The sequence below is a fragment of the Callorhinchus milii genome, unplaced genomic scaffold (assembly GCF_018977255.1).
Source record: "Callorhinchus milii isolate IMCB2004 unplaced genomic scaffold, IMCB_Cmil_1.0 Scaffold5, whole genome shotgun sequence".
Lineage (NCBI taxonomy): Eukaryota > Metazoa > Chordata > Chondrichthyes > Chimaeriformes > Callorhinchidae > Callorhinchus > Callorhinchus milii.
Window position 1 is genome coordinate 13,156,552 of NW_024704746.1, and position 18,070 is coordinate 13,174,621.

At 39.1% G+C, this 18,070-nt stretch overlaps 1 protein-coding gene across 5 annotated transcripts in view; it reads left to right on the forward strand.

The window, feature by feature from the left end:
* The first annotated feature begins 600 nt into the window (after positions 1-600).
* camsap2a (calmodulin regulated spectrin-associated protein family, member 2a) overlaps positions 601-18,070 on the forward strand; it is a 59,564-nt gene continuing 42,094 nt past the window's right edge. For all 5 annotated transcript variants that reach the window (XM_007887308.2, XM_007887310.2, XM_007887313.2 and 2 more), the window contains exons 1-2: positions 601-821; positions 5,179-5,438. In XM_007887308.2, the coding sequence (XP_007885499.1) occupies positions 680-821; positions 5,179-5,438 (402 nt within the window). In that variant the 5' untranslated portion in view covers positions 601-679. The remainder of the gene's footprint in view (positions 822-5,178; positions 5,439-18,070) is intronic.

The window sequence follows — 18,070 nt, forward strand, 5'->3', positions numbered from 1 at the left end:
GTGCCTGATCCCGGTCCCGGTCCCGGTCCTGATCCGGTGGCGGCTGCAGCAGCGTCGGGGCGGAGCCCGAGCTCTAAAACAACAGAGAGAGAGAGAGAGAGAGAGGAGCAGCAGCAGCAGCGACCCCCCCCCTCCATCCCTCCATCCATCCCCCCCCCCCCCCCCCACACACACACACACACAGGAGGGAGGCTGTCAGGAACCCCGCACCGACGTCTCTGTGCGAGGAGCAGAGCAGCAGCAACAACAACAACAACGACGACAACAACAACAACAGCAGCGAAGCGAAACCAGCGGATGCGGAGGGAGGACGAGGAGGGGAGGAGGTCATCGCTTTAGCACCTGGAGAGAGAGAGAGAGAGGGGGGGAGAGGGGGGGAGAGGGATGGGATGGGATGCGATGGGAATCCGGCGGCGCTGACTCTTCTGCAGGAGAAGAAAAAAGAAAAATCCTTTCCCGTTTTAAGGAATACAATTGTTTTGTAATTGTTGTAACAAAAAGACATCTTCCACCCCTCTCCCCCTCCCTCCACCCCCTCCCCACCGCCTCCCCTCTCCCCTCCCCTCCGCCCTCCCCCTCCCATCAAAAGACCATCGGGATCGTGGAAGAGCGCAGTAGCGATGCCCCGGTGACCGGTCCCCGGTGGAGAAGTCGGCGGGAGAGGAGAGGAGAGAGAACGATGGGAGACGCCGCGGACCCGGTCAGGGACCCGAGGAAGACCTTCATCGTCCCCGGAATCAGAGCCTTCGATCACTACGATTTCTCCAGAGCGAAGACCGTGTGCAGCCTCTCCTGGTTGGTGGCCAAGGCTTTCGGGACAGGTAGGCGGCGCTCTGCTGCAGCATTCCCGTTCCCGGGATAAATTGAGGGAAGAAATGCAGCAAATGCAAAATATATATATGTGTGCATCTACTAAAAAAAAAAAAAAAAAATCGTCTGCCTCCTTTCACCCGCAAAATACTCTTCCCACTTCGCAGGGTATTCCGTGCAGCCGCCTTTTGAGACGTCTCAACGACGCGATGGGGGTCTCAGATCAAATGCAAGGGTCAGCGTTATGATTATCATTGTTGTTGTTGTTATAATAATAATAATCCTTGCATTTGATATAGCGCTTTTCACGTCGGGAGGACGTCCCGAAGCGCTTCACGGAACACACCGCCATACAGTGAATTGACTGTATATTTGTGGGCGAACAAATTATGGCAATAATGGGGGGGGAAAAAAATCCGCTTTTCACCACTGGACTGTTCTGCTCACCGCTTGTTCCATAACACGATTACATTAAGGTTGGAATGCCATCCACTTGTTTACCCTCAACACCACCCACCCACCACCCCCACCCAACCCCCCCAACACACACACACACACACACACACACAACCCCTCCTCAGAAATCTAACTCGCTCTTTTTGTCTGCAATTTTAGAAATATGGAAAATATTTCCCAACCCCCGGGCAAAAATAAAGTTGTTTGGTCACTGACTCCCCCTCCCCTCTCTTGCCCTCTAGAAATTCCTGCTTTTTTTTTTACATTCGCATTTGGGTTTAACCGGATTGTAGGGTCTGGTGGCAGACGAGCAGAAATATTATTGTTTATGTAAGAAATTGAAATGACCTGACTGCAGAGCGAGCGAATGATGGTGCGAAAGACACTGTTGCACATTTAAATTAGATGCTTAATCATTTACTGATAATATTGTAATGACTCGTTTGTAGTTCCTTCCACTATTGTGGAATATTCCATTATCCTTCCTTTGTAGTGATTCTATATTTAAAAAAAGAATCCCTCATTGATTTTTAATTCAATAATTTTAGCAACCGTTTTGGCGATATGTAGTGCTAAGAACATCTCTGGACAGAGGGTTTATATTATAACTGCATTAATAACTCTCTAGATGTATGTACGGTAAGTAAATAGTCAAGGTCAAGGAGAGATGTGTGTGACCCAAAGGGAGGTAATTTGCACTGTGACGTGCAGAATAGTGAATCCTGTGAGATTTAAAGCAGATGAAGAACATTTATTATTTGAAACTGATTTTTTTTTACATAATGTTGATTTTATTTCAATACAGACAGCACACGGGGACAATTAATTCCCTGTTTTGTGCTGAACAAATGAAATGGCACTCAGCGAGTGAAATACGGCATAAAGATTTGCTGCAGTTATTGTCCCATAGTTTGGTAATTATGGCCCCAGATATGAGAAACCAGCTTGTTTTGACGGGTATTAATAGCAGGAATTTCAGCTGTGAAGGGAATCAGCTCGGCTGTAAATGTGTAAATTTAATTAATTACATTTTCCAGTAAGTGTGTTATTTTTCATACAGAATTATGCCTTTGTCTACTGCAGGGTGGCACGTATAAGGTTACAACAATAGCAGTGTCAGGTTGTAGTTAACAGCTAACAATATATTTTCTTGTAGATGTTGTTTAAGCTGTTATGGGAATTTTCTCCATTCACATGATTGTTCTGCTTGAACCATTACAATATTATTATTGTTTTCAGATGCGTTTTATGGTTTGTAAAATACAACCATGATCTTTGGAGCATTCATTTAAAGAGCTTCACTATAATTATTGGTATTTTCTAAATTTGTAATGTATTTCAACTTCCAAAGAGTAACATACAGCAAAATAAATTGTACAGTTACAGTATAGCTCCAATGAGTCATCCACAATCTTGAGGAAACTGTTTATCACAAAAATGGCTCTTTTTAATACCCTTAAATGAAACTAACACCAATTAACTGAGCTCTGTACATGCACAGAACTCTTGGAATATTGGAAGCAGGAAATATAAATAATGCTTCCAATTGTTTTACTTCTGGAAGTGGTTGCTCATTGCTCTCGGCCATTTTAATGATAATAATAATCCTTGCATTTGCTATAGTCCTTGATCACGTCATCAAGATGTCTTAAAGCCCTTCTCAAAATATACTGTAAAGTGGACCGACAGTGGATTTTGTGGACAAAACGGAATAAGGCATACAAAGGTGTTCACCCAGATTTTGCTTTTAATGCCAGAAAAGTAGCTTGATTCGGAGACTTTGAGCTAAGTCATAATTCTCAGCAATCTAGCTTTGATATGTTTACCATGTGACGCTCAGAACTGTTGGGCTTTATGCAGCCCTCCCTTTGGCAAAGGTGTGATAAAGAGACAAGCCCCCCCCCACCCTCATCCATCCTGACCTTTTTTTTAAACCAGCGATTCCAAACAAGGTTATTCATTTACTAAAGTTGCATCTTTTTCTGAAGAGAAGGGAGAAATGTAGTTATCTCGCACCAACCTAAAGATAATACATTAATGTTTTGGATTGCTACAATTTTTATAGTGTATTCACAGGAATGCAGAAAGGTGATGTTTCACTGAGTAGTTGCCACCTTGTGTTTTTCTGGTTATTGTCGCTTTCTTTCAAAGTTCTAATTTTTGCAAGCTGAATGATCCATTTACATTTCGGGTTTGTTGAGAGTTTATCATCGATTACAGTAAGTGTGAGTATCCCTCTGAATGTGCAACATAAGCCGTCTTAAACGCAACCATGATTGTAAAAGTAAGAGACTGGGTGGTTCAGGAAGATTGCCACACAGTTTCCTCTCACTGCTGGGATTTGGCCTCAAATGTGTATAGCACTGATGGAAAGAAAGATTTTTTTCCCCCCTTTGTGTGTGAAATGAGTTTTGACATGTTCAATCCTCAAGTTGACTAATGGAGAAAAATTGCAATGATTCAGACGACGTGCACATACATGTACACCACACATACATGCCTGTTGCATTCCAAAAGCAAGGTGAATTTATTAGATTGGGGAAATATGTAAGTTTAGTCTGAAGGAGCTGAGCTAAATCTGGCCAGTACTATTTTTTCCTGTTTTGAATGGCTCAGATTCAAGGCTCAAAGATATTGTGCCAGCAAATGGGTGGAATGTAACCAGTCAACATATGAACTATTCCATCACAGTGGTGTTGAATGAGTGTGTGTGTGTGCTAGAAATAATGAATTTCTGTAGGAAACTAAGTAAAGTTATTTCCTAGCTTATTAATGTTTTTTAAAATTATTTTATGGTGAATTCCATTTTAAAAGTAGTCCGTTCTATGCTTGTGTGTGGAGTGTTATTGAACAAGAGAGAAGATACTTTCATCTGCATCATGTCTATACCTGACCTTAGAGTACTTCAGTACCAACAGTAGAAATGTGTTCCATTCCCCAGCATTGGTATCTCTTACCTTTGAGTAAAAAGTTAGCAAATTAGTTAAAGTATAGAGCATTGAGGCATTATAATGTAAGAACACATTGATTGCAGTATGACAACAATATTGGCTATTGTCATTATTGGATGGATATGCTGTATAAAGTGTGGGTCTTAACAGAAACCAGAAGTCTATAAGCTTAACATTTTTTGTAATGGTGATACAGTATGGAGAGATGGCAAGAATATTACATGATGTAGCATAGAAATAGTAAAATTCTGAGTTTTGCTGTACTTTGTAAGATTGTAAGTTAATACACTGCTGTATATGAATAGTAATGAGCAAGATACATTTCTTGTGAAACTATGCAGTTTAGTTTGATTTTAGGCCATAAACCAGTTTGGCTTAGATTTGGTTAACATATACAGTTCTGATATCTTGTGCTTCCATAGCAATGAATTTGAGTGTCATTTCAGCATTGCTTGTAAGTAAAGTGCTCTCAGACATGCTTTCGATTACAAAGAAGAGCTAATTTGGTTGAAGAGTTAACGCTGACTTTAATTGATTTTTCAGAAGCTAAAACCTTTCCCATCTTCCTGATGGTAAATGTGAAACACTGACCACTTTGATTGTTGATGTGCTGCAGATAGGAATCAAACACCCATTTTGTTGACAAGAGAATTGTAAAGGTTTTGGCTACTAGCTGCAGTAAAATTGAATTTCTGTTGGCAAGTTCCATTGCTTGGCAATCACTGGTATACATAGGGGTAGAATATGAGTAGCCTTAGGTATTTTGCGGGGAAAATATTAACTGTATAATATTTTAATGTATTATACGAGAACTGAATCTGACATCCCCCTGAGAAGTTAAAGCTGCTACATATGAGGCAAGGGCAAGCAGCTTTCACCCCCACCCCCCACTTTATTTGTAATTCATTTTGTGTTTATGTTCAGTATGGGTTACTGATGCAATGTTTTTTCTCTTTTTAAGACCATGTACCAGAGGAACTGGTGGAGCCATTTTATACCGACCAGTATGACCAGGAACACATCAAGCCACCCGTTGTCAACTTGCTTCTTTCTGCTGAGCTATATTGTCGTGCTGGCAGCCTGATATTGAAGAGTGATGCTGCAAAACCATTGCTGGGCCATGATGCTGTTGTACAGGCTCTTGCACAGAAGGGTCTTTATGTTACAGAACAGGAGAAGCTAGTGACTGAGAGGGATCTTCGCAAGAAACCGATTCAGATGGTAAGTGTTTGAGAGAAGCCAAATTCCATTGAATGGGAGTTGATGCAAAAATTTGCATATTTATGATTCATATCATTTTCCCTTTTATAGTACGTTGCAGTTTAATCTTTGTACCACTTGTAGGTAGATTCTAAAGCTACCGGATATGATAGTGTAGAAATCCTATCTTTCATGGTACCTCTCACAGTTGTGTTCCTAACCTTTAATGATAATCTGATCGAAAAATGGATTACTCTTATGTACCTGAATTCATATTTGATAGATGCTCCGGTTAATGTAAGCTTTAAGATTAAATCAGACATTATCTTCTATACTATGAAAGAGCATTCAAATATATGCCACACAAGTTGATGGTAAGCATTAATATTAAATCAAACATTTTCTTCTATATTATGAGAGAGAATTCAAATATATGCCACATTGGTGACTGGGAGGGGATATTTTCTTGAGTTATAATGGGTAAATTCCACACTTAGCAACATGTTTACTTGGGAATTTGTGCAATGGTAGGTTGTGTCTGATCTTGTATCCGATTTTCAGTTGGAAAGCGCAAAGGCTTTATGGCACCTTAGTCACATTTTTTTCTATGTAGAAGTGTGGATTGAAGATATGGAAAAATATGGACAGCATTTCTGAATTCTATGTATTAGAAAGGTACATATTTTGTATGTATTGTCATCCATTGAGAGCTACGCATTGTATACTGATTCTGCTAACCTCCGATGCGCGCTCCTGGATTCCAATTTTCTGTGAATCGGAGGCCAGAGGTATCAATTGAGATTTCACTGACTCTGATCCTTGTAGGGAAAAGTCAACAAATTAAAAAAAATTAGCTGAAATTTTTTTTCTGACAGGCTTCTTTCGCTTATAGCTCAACTTTGAAGATGTTTTACTTGCCCACTTATCTTTCGTATGTTGTTCAGTTTCTGACTCAGTGGGAGAATGACGTAGGATGTTGATAAATGAAGGTGTAACCTCAACTATTGTTGTCGATTGGTGATGTCAAGCAGGTTTGAAAAATGGTTGTGCGTTTTATTGATCGCTCGACTTTACAGCAGCTATTTAAGTAGCCATGTAATGAGGTAGCCTTGTCTTTCTTATAAATGGTTTGCTGGGTTTTAGTCCGTAGAAAGGCCTCAAGTCGTCCCCCTCCCTGTTAATGTCTCTGGTGCATTATAAGCTTGCTTACTGAAAATGGACAATGTTAAAACACGTTGATTTCATGCTTCCTGTCTGACTACTCATGATACCAGTGATATGAAATTTTGTTCAGTCCTTTGCACAATGATGTGGTGACCTATATTCCATTTGTGTACTAAATGTCAAGCAGATTACAGTTTTGGAGCTGATGAACAATGCACCTCTGAAGCATACATAAATTATACTGTACTTGATTAGATCTTAATGCTGTTGAATATAATCTAAAGTAAAACTGATGTGGTCATACGTTTTGATTTTTTTAATAATCAATCCATCTTTCTAATCAATGTGTAAAGTGTTTGCTGTAAAAAGAAAATGATTCTGAATTAATATATTAATCCTTTAAGATCAGATGACATGGCTAGTGTATTAGGGATTGGAAATCCCAATTCTCAAAACCTTCACTAAACACCAGATAAGTTGTTTGGTTCCAGTCTGCTGTACACATCCTTTTACAGGATGCCAATAGCTGAAGATGTAATGGCAACAAATTACATTTATGTAGTGCCTTTCAAATCAGGAGGATGTCCCAAGGCATGTATTCCTGGATGAAGAAAAACGTTGATTTGCTTTCTGTCTATTTGTTAAAAATGACCAGAACTGGCATTAAAAATGGATAAGTGTGGGGACATACCCAATAATGCTTGGCAAAGACATAAAGAATATGAACAAAAATGACAAACAACTGAGTATTCTGGCTTTGCTCCATAATTGCACCTCTGTAGATTTAGACTCCAGCAAAAGGATATGTTCTGGAAGAGTTTCTCATTTATTTCAGCTGTAATATTCCTCAGTAAATGTGGGCAGGAACTGCTAGCTAACAACTCTGTCAAATTGTTTCAATTCACAGATTATCATTACAATGAGAATTTGTTTTTTTGCAATATAATTTGTTTACTCACTTGCTAGTAATTGTATTGCAATCTATATTTATAAATAAACCCTTCCCTTGTTTGACTTCAGTGGACTCCCTTAATACTAAATATTAAAACAGGTCATTCTGTAACAAAATACTGTAGTTATTTTGACACAATCATAGTTACAGTGTGGTTGCTTTATGCAACATTCAGAGTCTGTTTACCTTTTTGCTTTCTTTGTATCTCTGCTGTTAATTGAACCTAGTTCACACAGTTCACTTTTGAAGAGCAGATAGGTGTTGGGCAGACATATACCTAAAGGAATGACAGTAGACATTTCCCTTGTTTTGGTTTCTTTTCTAATGTTACATTGACAGCCATTGCTTTTGCCACAAGATGTTTTATTAGAAAGATTTAAATAACAAGATTAAATGGCATTTATTTGAAACACTTCTCTATTTTCAGTATGTTTGCTGGTTGGTTTGGTGCCACAGGCTCCTCTGCACTGCAGTCCATTTTTGACAACCACTGCATTACTATATAAATAATAATCCTTACATTTGTTATGGTGCTTTGTCATCTCATTGAGATCTCAATGTGCTTCACAAGAATTACTGTACTGTAACGTTTATCAACTATGCATTTTATCAGTGAACTCAGCAGCCAATTGGTACACAGCAATGTCTCAAATAATGGCCATGGTGTGAATGTCCAATTTTTATTTGTGCAATTGTTGGGCAAGACATCAGGAGAAATTCCTTTCTCTGTTTGAGTAGTGCCATGGGATCTTTAATGTCTATCCGAACTGGCAGACAAGGCCTCAGTTTAAAGTCTCATTCGAAGGACAGTGCAAGGAGGAAATCTGTTCTGTTCAGTACAGGAAACAAAGTTAACATCAATAGGTTGCCTTGCCTCTTTTCTTCCTTCACTCCATTCAGCCCCTCCTTCCACCCCCACCCACGCACGTGGGGACTCACATATAGTCATGGTCAGACTCGGCAGGCATTGTAATGAACAAAAATAATTTCTGCCAGTTTATCTTCTGAACTAATGATTTCTAATTGACTTATTTCCAGTAAAGGCTACAAAGCCATACTTTTTTATCCAAATAAAAAGGTTGGTGGAGGAGAGGATGAATCTGTTCTTTGCATGAATTTTTTCCAGGAAAAATATTAAGTATCACTTGCAGTCTTGCTTGAGGCTTTAAACCTACACCCTCTAATTATGCTCTTGCAGTCTTAACCTGCTTACCTACCCCTTTGATGCTACTCCTTGCTTTAAATACCAGAGTTATGTTCCCCCTCAGTCTTTTTCTAATAAGGTCATCTCAACAAGCATCTCCTCATAACAAAAAGTTATTTTTCCTGATATCAACCTTATTGCTCTTTAACACGTTGCCTCTTGGAATGGCAGTCTTATATTTCTTTGAAATCGTTACCTCCTCCTCAATAATGTAATCAAACAAGTTGAGCCACATTTAAGAACTCTCATTTTGAATGTTTACTTTCCTTAGAGTAGTCTTAATTAGAAGCAGGGTGGTAAAAATGATTTTTAACAACAGTGGTTCAAAGTAAAGATTACTTGCCACTTGAGTTTAAATATGCGAAGATGCAACAACAACTTGCACTTATATAGCACCCTCCACACAAGGTAGCGTCTCAGAGCACTTAACAGTGGCAGAGCCTGACTCCGAGGAGTGGGGAGGGGGGGAGGTGGCCGTAAGCAGGGTCAAAGAGGAAGGGACAGGGCTGTGTACCAGGACAACTGACTTGGTGGAGAGAAAAAGAGTTTTTCCAGACTTCCATCAAGTTTTTAGCAACATTCAGAAACAAAACTTGTGCTGTTTAACTTCAGACATTCAGTCTGAAATGTCATGGAATTGAATGAACAAGAAATACGTGTGTGTGTGTGTGACGAGAGGTGTGCCAAAACATCGTATTTTAAAAAGAGGCGTAGTTCCAGTTTGTCATGCCTTAACCCCCTCAAAACAGAAATTTTCAAACTGGATTGTTACTTGTACTGCTTCTATGAAGGTACATTGGATATAGATGTCCATTGGCATTATTTTTGTAAAGAATGCCTTAAATGGCTGTTCATTGGTCATTTACTTGGTCACTTCATGTTTTTTGTGAAGCACGACTGCGTGCAAATTGGCTGCCATGTTTGCCTACAAATACAATCACTACATTTTGAAGTAAATCCTTTGAAGCACTTTGCAGTGCCATGGTGTTGTGATAAGGTGCAATATTAAATGCTATTATCATTACTACTGTCTGCTAAATCTATACAATAATGTGGATAACCAGCAAGCATGAATCTTGCCCTGTTCTGGAGTCCTACATATGGAGTGAAGGTGAGTCCAATATGCTTGGCCATGTTCCAAATATTCATGAAAATGAATCTGCAGCATATAATTCTCCATAAATTTGGCTCTCATTTTTCAGCCTCATTTAGAGGGGCCTCAAAGATGACTGGTTTGGAAAGGGAAAGTGTGATACCTTTATAGTATGTACAGTATGTGTTTTTCCAAGACTCTAATTCAATAACATTGGTTGAACACAGAGGAGCTTTACACTGAATCTAACCCATAACCATACTTGGAACTGCTTCATGCTGACACCTGCAGACATTGGACAAATATTCCATTCCCTAACTCTTAACACGCTGGCCCAAATAATTTACTTTACTCAATTCATCTGCTCTTGCACAATTATAATAGATGACATTTTCAGTCAGTGGGTGGCCAGGAATGAATCTCTGATTTGAGATGTTGTATGCTTGCTTTCAATATGTTAGTTTGTTCTGTTTTAGTGGCTGTGCAGTGGTGAATCACTGTATTGCAGGCACGGTATACAATTTATAGTACAGAAGCTACTGACGCATGGTTTTAAATACTGCAGACAAAAGAAAAAAATCAGACTGTTTGTTGTAGAGGCTGTAAAGTCCAGGAAAAAAACTGATCAAATTATAGGGCTAGAAGGATTGGAAAAGGGAAAGAGGTTGATTTTTATATTGTATTATCCAAATGCAGGATCTACAGTGGATATCAGCATGTAAAATATACCAACTTGCCAGATATTGACTCTTAACCTTCGGTGCTTGAGAAATGTTAATCACCCAATGGCACAATGAAAAGCACCAAGGTTGTGATATCTTCCGAACCCTTGATAGTGATCTTCTTGAATATTGTTTTCCTTTGGAGACCTTTAGGAAGCTAGCCTTTCGTTTTTTTTTAAAATCTCAATTGCTTTTTTTCACACTACAAATATCTCAGGCGGTACATTAAACAAAAGAACACGGTCTGACAGAACACTGCATGTTCATTGATTCAGTCAGCTCATCACACAAATGGCCGCTCACCAGCTGAGCATTAAATAGCAGGCAGTGGACAGATTGAGGGAGAGGAGGGAGATTTACAAAACCGATGCCTTGTCTGGAATTGAATGCTTTAATTTGTTGAAGCTTGTATCCGTGTTTGAGAGAGAATTTTTTAATAACTTAGTGCAGTGTTTAATTTGGAAATTTAATGCATTATCCATCTTCATTTGAGGGAGGACAATAAGATGGGATAAGCATGGGTGTAACTGTGCTGTACCTATTCTTGGGACAAGTATTTTGGAGTAGCTTTCTTTATCTCTATCTTGATGATCCACAAGAACATGCATCATTCTTTGTAGATAATCAAGAGACTGACGTACAGATAATTGTGAATTGTTACCTTTTTATACATCTAATGCAATGGAACTACAGACTGAGATGACTTTTGGTCAAATATCTATCCGGTTGAGTGGAGCTGTTTCTTTATCCAGATGAGTATTGTCTTTGCTGAAGATACTAAAGAAGTGGGAAAAGGATTAAAGAACCATTTTTGTTTTTTTTGGCAAGTTACAAGTTTATCGCCCCCAAGTGAATTTTTGTAAATATAATTATTACAGTCTGCAACAGCTTGATTTATGTTCATGGTGATTCTGAAGCAGTGTTTTTCAATCATGAGAAATAGAAAATTACGCTACTAAAATACATAATTTTAGAACTTTTTTTGTATGAAGTATGTCTTTTACCTCATTTGTTATGGTATTTCATTTCTGCTAGGCTAGTGTTGAGGAGCTGGAAGCTGACTCTGTGCTACCCACTGCATCACTTTGATAGACCAAAAATAACATCTTATGGAACAGTGATGTCTGTGTCTATTTCTAACTTTATTAAAGGACAGGTTGTTGGTCTCAGATGACTAGTTTAGTGTGGTTCACACACTCTGCCTTTTAAGCTGAATTGACACAATATCACTCCCGAACCCTCCTCCTCCAGGTGGTGCCTTGAACTCTACTGTCAACTCAGCTCCTACTGCCTAAACTCCTGTTTGTAACTGTTCTGTGAATAGTTGCTAAATATTGTGGCGATGTGCAGTATAAACACAGCACGTAATTAAATGAACTTCAGTCACTTAGGCCCCTCGCTATCAAAAGGAACCTATCCACTGTCCTTCATATAAATTTAGTTCCAGTTGTCATGCATTCTGATTAGGTAGGGATTAGATCCTGAGATTTGCTGAGAAAAACTTGTCATAGATTGCATTGTACCCAGCTATCTCATTGAATAACCGTTTACAATGCACTTAATTTCCTACTGGATCCAATTAAGTAAAGCACAGTTACATTGTGCTTATCACTCAAGCCCTGCTGTCGGCATATGAAGATCCTATATACTAAATAAATAGCGTTCGTAATCAGTTTTGACAAGGTAATGCCCTGCAACTTATAAATAATGGAAAGAAATGTAAATTCTGCATCTGTTGTAAAACTGGAAGAAATCAAAGCACTTTCCTGTTTCTATGGTTTGTGTATATACACCCATTGCTGGTGGGAGAAGAAAGGCAGTGGTTTAGTTTTTAATTGTTTAAAATAGGCTGAAGAAGGCTGTGCACATTAATTCTGTCCAACCAATGGAGTGATGATTATTATACAGCCAGGGAGCCATATGGAGCCCTTCTCCCCTTCACCTATAGCTCTCGGGAGAATTGCTGTACCATGTGTCTCTAAGCCTGCATTCACTGCATGCTCAGCTGCGGGATGTTGACTGAGCTTCGATGCTACGCTATTCCCTCTCCTTTTGTTGATCTCCAAGGCAAGCAAAAAGCTGCTAGAGATGTGGCTTTTTAGTTTCCGTAAAGCAAGTGAAATGGAACGTATTGATCTCTTTCGCACTTTTTCCTATCCCCGGGATAAGCTGTCTAGCCTCCCATTTCCAACCGCACACAAATATATTTATCAAGAAGTGTAAGTTGTTAACCGATTAAAGGAATAGACCAGAGCTTAATCGATAAGCCTGGTGGAGTTGTCATGATGTATTATTCACACAGGGGGCAGCCATGTGTTTCAGCATAAGTCTGGTCCTTCAAATAGCCACAACCATACGGTAATTGGCTAATTAATCTGGAAATTTACTCGTCAGGACACTCCATTCTCTTTTTGAATGGTGTTATGGGATTTTTGACATCCATCTGATCAGTCAGATGGGACCTTAGTTTAACGCCTGAACCGTTAGACAGATGAATCATGAAACTGAGGACCCATCTACTTTTATGTAAAATAATATGCATTCTAACCAGCAGTTACCTAATTAGTGCCCAAGGCATCACCCTCCCCTTCATGGTAACCCAATCACACAGAGTGAAATAATGAAATCGATTCATAGCATCTGCATTAAGATTTCTTTCACTTCTTGAGCTACCTCTCCATAAGAGAGCTGTCACCACTCCACTCTTCAGCTGAAAACAATGAGTGCTGCTGCATGTTATGAGGTGATGCAGATAGTGTGTAGGATAAGATTTATCTATCCACTGCATCCTCTTGGTTTCAGATCAAGAGATCAGCAGGGCTAATTCTGCATGCAGAAGGTATATTTTTTTCTTTTCAAGCTGAACATTAGCCAAGATCATGCCCATAAAATAGAAAGCACCTGCTTCCCAGGTATTATTTATGCCCAGCATATTAAGCAATTATCTTGCCCCTAAAGTTGGGTTATGCACCCTGACAGAGGAGCAGACTGCACTGTAAGTAAAAACAAAACGCCGAGGAGGTTTGGTTTACCAAAACCATTGTTCCTTAGCTTGGTGTAAATTGCGTTCTGTCATTCGGTGCATGTATCCTCCCAGAGGAGCTGTTCAGCTTAATCTGGTAGACCCAGTAATACAGTAGTTTGTTATGCTTTGACTTCTTAGCTTGTATGAAGGAGAGCATGTGGACCGCACCAAAAAACATTTTAACAAGTATTTATACATTCGTAATCTGAGTATGCTGCCTGTTTTTAAAATAAATGTCACCAAACTCACCAGAGAGTCAAATTGTCTATTTCATCCCCAATGTGCGTTTAAAAGTAATTTGCCTTCAAATATAGTCACTGTACCCTGCCATAACTCCTGCGAAGGTCTCTGAGATGTTTCAATGATGTGACCAGACACTGTAATGTAACAAAAAAGGGATTATCAGAAAAGCGGTTCAAGAATAGGGTTTAATACATGGAGATTCCTCAATAAGGAATATGAATGTGAATTCCTTCTGGTGCACAATGGGACGTCGTCCCAATGTGCAGGACCCTGTTCTGATTGTGTCAGAATGGCGTTCCCACTGGTCGGAGTGAAGAAATTACCGTTTCCTTTTTTCAGGAAACCTGAGAATCCTCAAAATTGTCATGTGTTAGAACCCAACTCTGTGCACGTGCATGCAAGCTATATACAATGAATCATGGTGAACACAGCAAGTAAGAAGCTTTGACATTTTGTACCTGTTCTCTTATATTAATTTGAATATTCAGTGTTGAACATGAGTTCATTTAATAGTGCAGCATGAGGAAAGTAAGGTTAGATTCATTTTTATTTAACTATTGTACATTTTAATAAATTCAGGTACTATAATCAAATGCTTACTATATGTCCAGATGTGTATCTGTTTGTAGAATGTAATCCAACATTGGAAGGGATGACTTTGGGAAATGCTAGAAGAAATGGTCCAATGTCTATAGCAGGGAAAATACTTGGCTAATTTTCTAGGAGAGATTGATATTCATCCAAAGGGCACAAGAAGTTGATATGATTTAGAAATAATAAGTCACGCCTGGCAAATCTACTGCAATGCTTTAACAGGGTGACCAAATCAGTGTATGGAATCTAATTGGATTTTCCGAAGATCTTTGATTAAAGATTTAAAGATGAAGCAGGTGAAATTAAAGTCAAAGGTCTTAGACTGAATATTAGTATAGCAGAAGGTGATAAATTGACATGGATGTTTTTTGGTTGCCGGAGCTCATGTAATCTTGTGGTATGTATACAACTGTATTTCTGAATGGACTGGACGAAGGAGGTTTGGCTACACTGAACATCACACTGAGTTTCTCCAGCCGGCCATCGGGTCAACAGTCACAGACCATCCAACAGGTTGTTTGTGGGACATTGCTCTGTGCTATTTGGCTGTTCACCTCTAAATGCACAGCTGCTTCGCAGTGATACAGTGAAGCACTCTGAGATGTTTTGATGACTTGATGAGGCATTGTATCAAATGCAAGGATTGTTATAATAGTCCTTTAAATTTAGAATGCCCCTGGAGGTACTGAACAACCTGTTTTTTTTAAATGTTTACATTTTCACTGCAGCAAGCATTTCTTCAAAGTTGTAAATAAAAACTGTATTCTGTAGGAGATGCCTGGATGTTATTATTGGCATAGCCTGGTCTAGCTCTTTTTTTNGTTGGAGACCTTTATGGAATGCATAATTATTTGATAGAAGGCTGTATATGAATTTTGATAGATTGTTGGCTGTGCTAAATTAATGTGCAGGGAAAAACGTGGAGTTCATCCACTCTGAGCAAGGCACTAAGTATCCCTGTAATTCTACTTGCGTTTGTCAAATTGGATTCTCACATAAATCCACTATGTGGATTAGCTTCAAACTTTGGGCAAAGCTTTCAAGGCGCAGGAATTATCAGTGTATTTCTTTTTTTAATTGTGCCGTGAAGCAATGACCCCACTTTTGTTTTAGAGCTGGAAAATTCTATAAAATTGATTAAAATATTTACTGTACCATAATAATCAACAACAACAACATGTTACTTAATACATGTTGTATTAAGATTTTACTGTTTTAACAAGAATAGAATTATATAGAATTAACTTCCTAAAAGTAGATTATAAATCTTGTAGAAACATTTCAGTGTCACTGGATTTAGAAAACTCATTCTAATGATCTATTGAATCATACCATTGTACATCCAATCATTTTCAAAGAGACTGTACTTGTACTGTACTTCTGCTTCACAGAAGATCATTCATAAAGAGAATTGAGGAGCTACTCAATCGACTACTATTACTTGCTGAGACCTGGGGCTGAGGTATGGGAGGGAGTCCAGGGGCTGCTGTTAGCTTGGCATCTCATAACTATTGAATTTTTCCACAATCACATATGAATACAGCCCTGACTCACAGCCAATAATGCTTAAACCAACCAACGGTGTTCCCCCCCCCCCACCCACACACATACAATCACTCAGCCCTGCAATAAAGCATCAGAAATACCCACCTCCCCCCACCCCCCCCCCCCCCCAAAAAAAAATAATAGGTCTTAGAAATCTGTTTTTGGTTAATATTATTTATCTGCTGTTTCATTTGTTGTTGCGTAAGTTACTGCAGGCAGGAAGTCAACCACCCACTATAAAATCTGTATGTGTCAAGTAGCACTTTAAATTCATTGGGTATATGAAGTATTTTGTTGAAACATTATACTCGATTCCAAATTGGTACTGGAAGATTGTGACCTCACTGCCTGTTTCTGTTCTACTTAACTGTTCTACCTACCTACTATATGTGGTGTGTTACATAGTTGTGTAATGTGCTCACTTCATTCCCACAGGGAATGCAGGCAGACAGTTTTTCATTAGTCACGCGTTGTAACTTACACATGGCTTTGCAACATTTTTTTTGTTGGGGAGGGGGGTAAAGTACTAATAAATTCAGAGATTGATTTCAAAATGTTTTTATTAAAATATACCAACGATATTATACAATTACCACGATGTCACACATAATTGTTGCATTTAATATAGTATCTTATGTATTCGATGTGTCAGAGCTTCACAGGGTATAGTGTAAAATGCAGTGACTGTATTTGTGGGTGAATGTGGCAGCTAATTGCACACAGCAATGTCCCATGAACAGTTGTGAAATGAATAACAAATTTTATCTGGACGATTGTTGGCCTGGACACCAAAATAAACTCCTTTTTCTTTTTGATTAGTACTACAATTTTTTTTACTGTTCTCTGAACAGGCATATGGGATCCCAATTTAACATCTCACCTGAAAGATGGCATCTCCATTAATGCAGCGCTCCCCTACAGGTTAGATTATGAGCTCGAAAGTTCTAATGTGAAGACTTGATCTCACAACCTTTTGACTCAGAGGTGAGAGTGCTAACAACTGAGCCATGAGAGATGAGTCAATGAAATTATAATCTGATGGTATTGCAAGTTACAACTCGCCAGGCACGTGGGCACTATGCCACGACTATCCTTGTGCTTCCCTATCACCGGCCACTGTGGGTTGCCCAAGATTAGGCAGGTTGAGGTGCATCCTTGTGTTATTCTTCGTTCCTCCACAAGCACATGATCCTTTGCCCTTTGTTGATTGACCACTTCATTAACTCATTTTATGGGGATCCACCAACCTAAACCTGCATCTACCCATTGAACAACACAACAATCTAGCGCCACTCAAAGCTCCAGACAAGCTTTTAAAATACAGCCAAAAATAGAGAGGAGTGAAAAAAATCCTGGAAAGATGAATTCATACAAAATATGTTGGAAATGTGCAGTGGTTAACCAGCATCTGAAAGAGGAAGGTGGTTAACATTTAACTGACAGTTCCAACTGAGTCTCACTAAAGGCATTAGCATCTCTTCGTCTTTCAGATCCTAATCGACCTGCTTTTAGTTCCAGCCTGCACTGAATAACATTTTCCGAAGTTTGCACAACTGAAAACAGTCGGGCTTTTGTAGCATGTGTATAAGGAGGTGTGTGTGTCTCTCTGCCTAAGCTGAGTGGAGGAAGGGAAGTGATCCAATGCCTCGTGTGTCCCAATGTACATACTGTAATGTAGAAGCTTTCATTCTTCCAGAAAAGTTTTGCCCACAAAATATACAGTCAATTCACTTTACAGTATATTCTGTGAAGCACTTTGAGATGTCTCAATGATGTGATTAGGTACTATATCAAATGCAAGGATTGTTATTTATTATTCTCTTACTCTGTCCATTCTTTATTGGTGAGTAATGACAACCTTATGAAGTCATTACTAAAACCTAGCCTGAGGTAGTAAAACTGGTTACTAGGTGGAGGAATTCACCAATACAGTTGAAAAAACAAACAAGAGGTCATCGTGCAGCTGACAAATCAAACCTTTTTGCAGAGAAAGCGTCCTAGTCTTAGGACTAGTTTTTAGAGACATTTGCTCCTATCCAGAGCTGTTCTTGTTTTTTTTGGACTCTACACTGCTGATGGAATGGGGTCTTCTGTGACATTGAGATTGTATT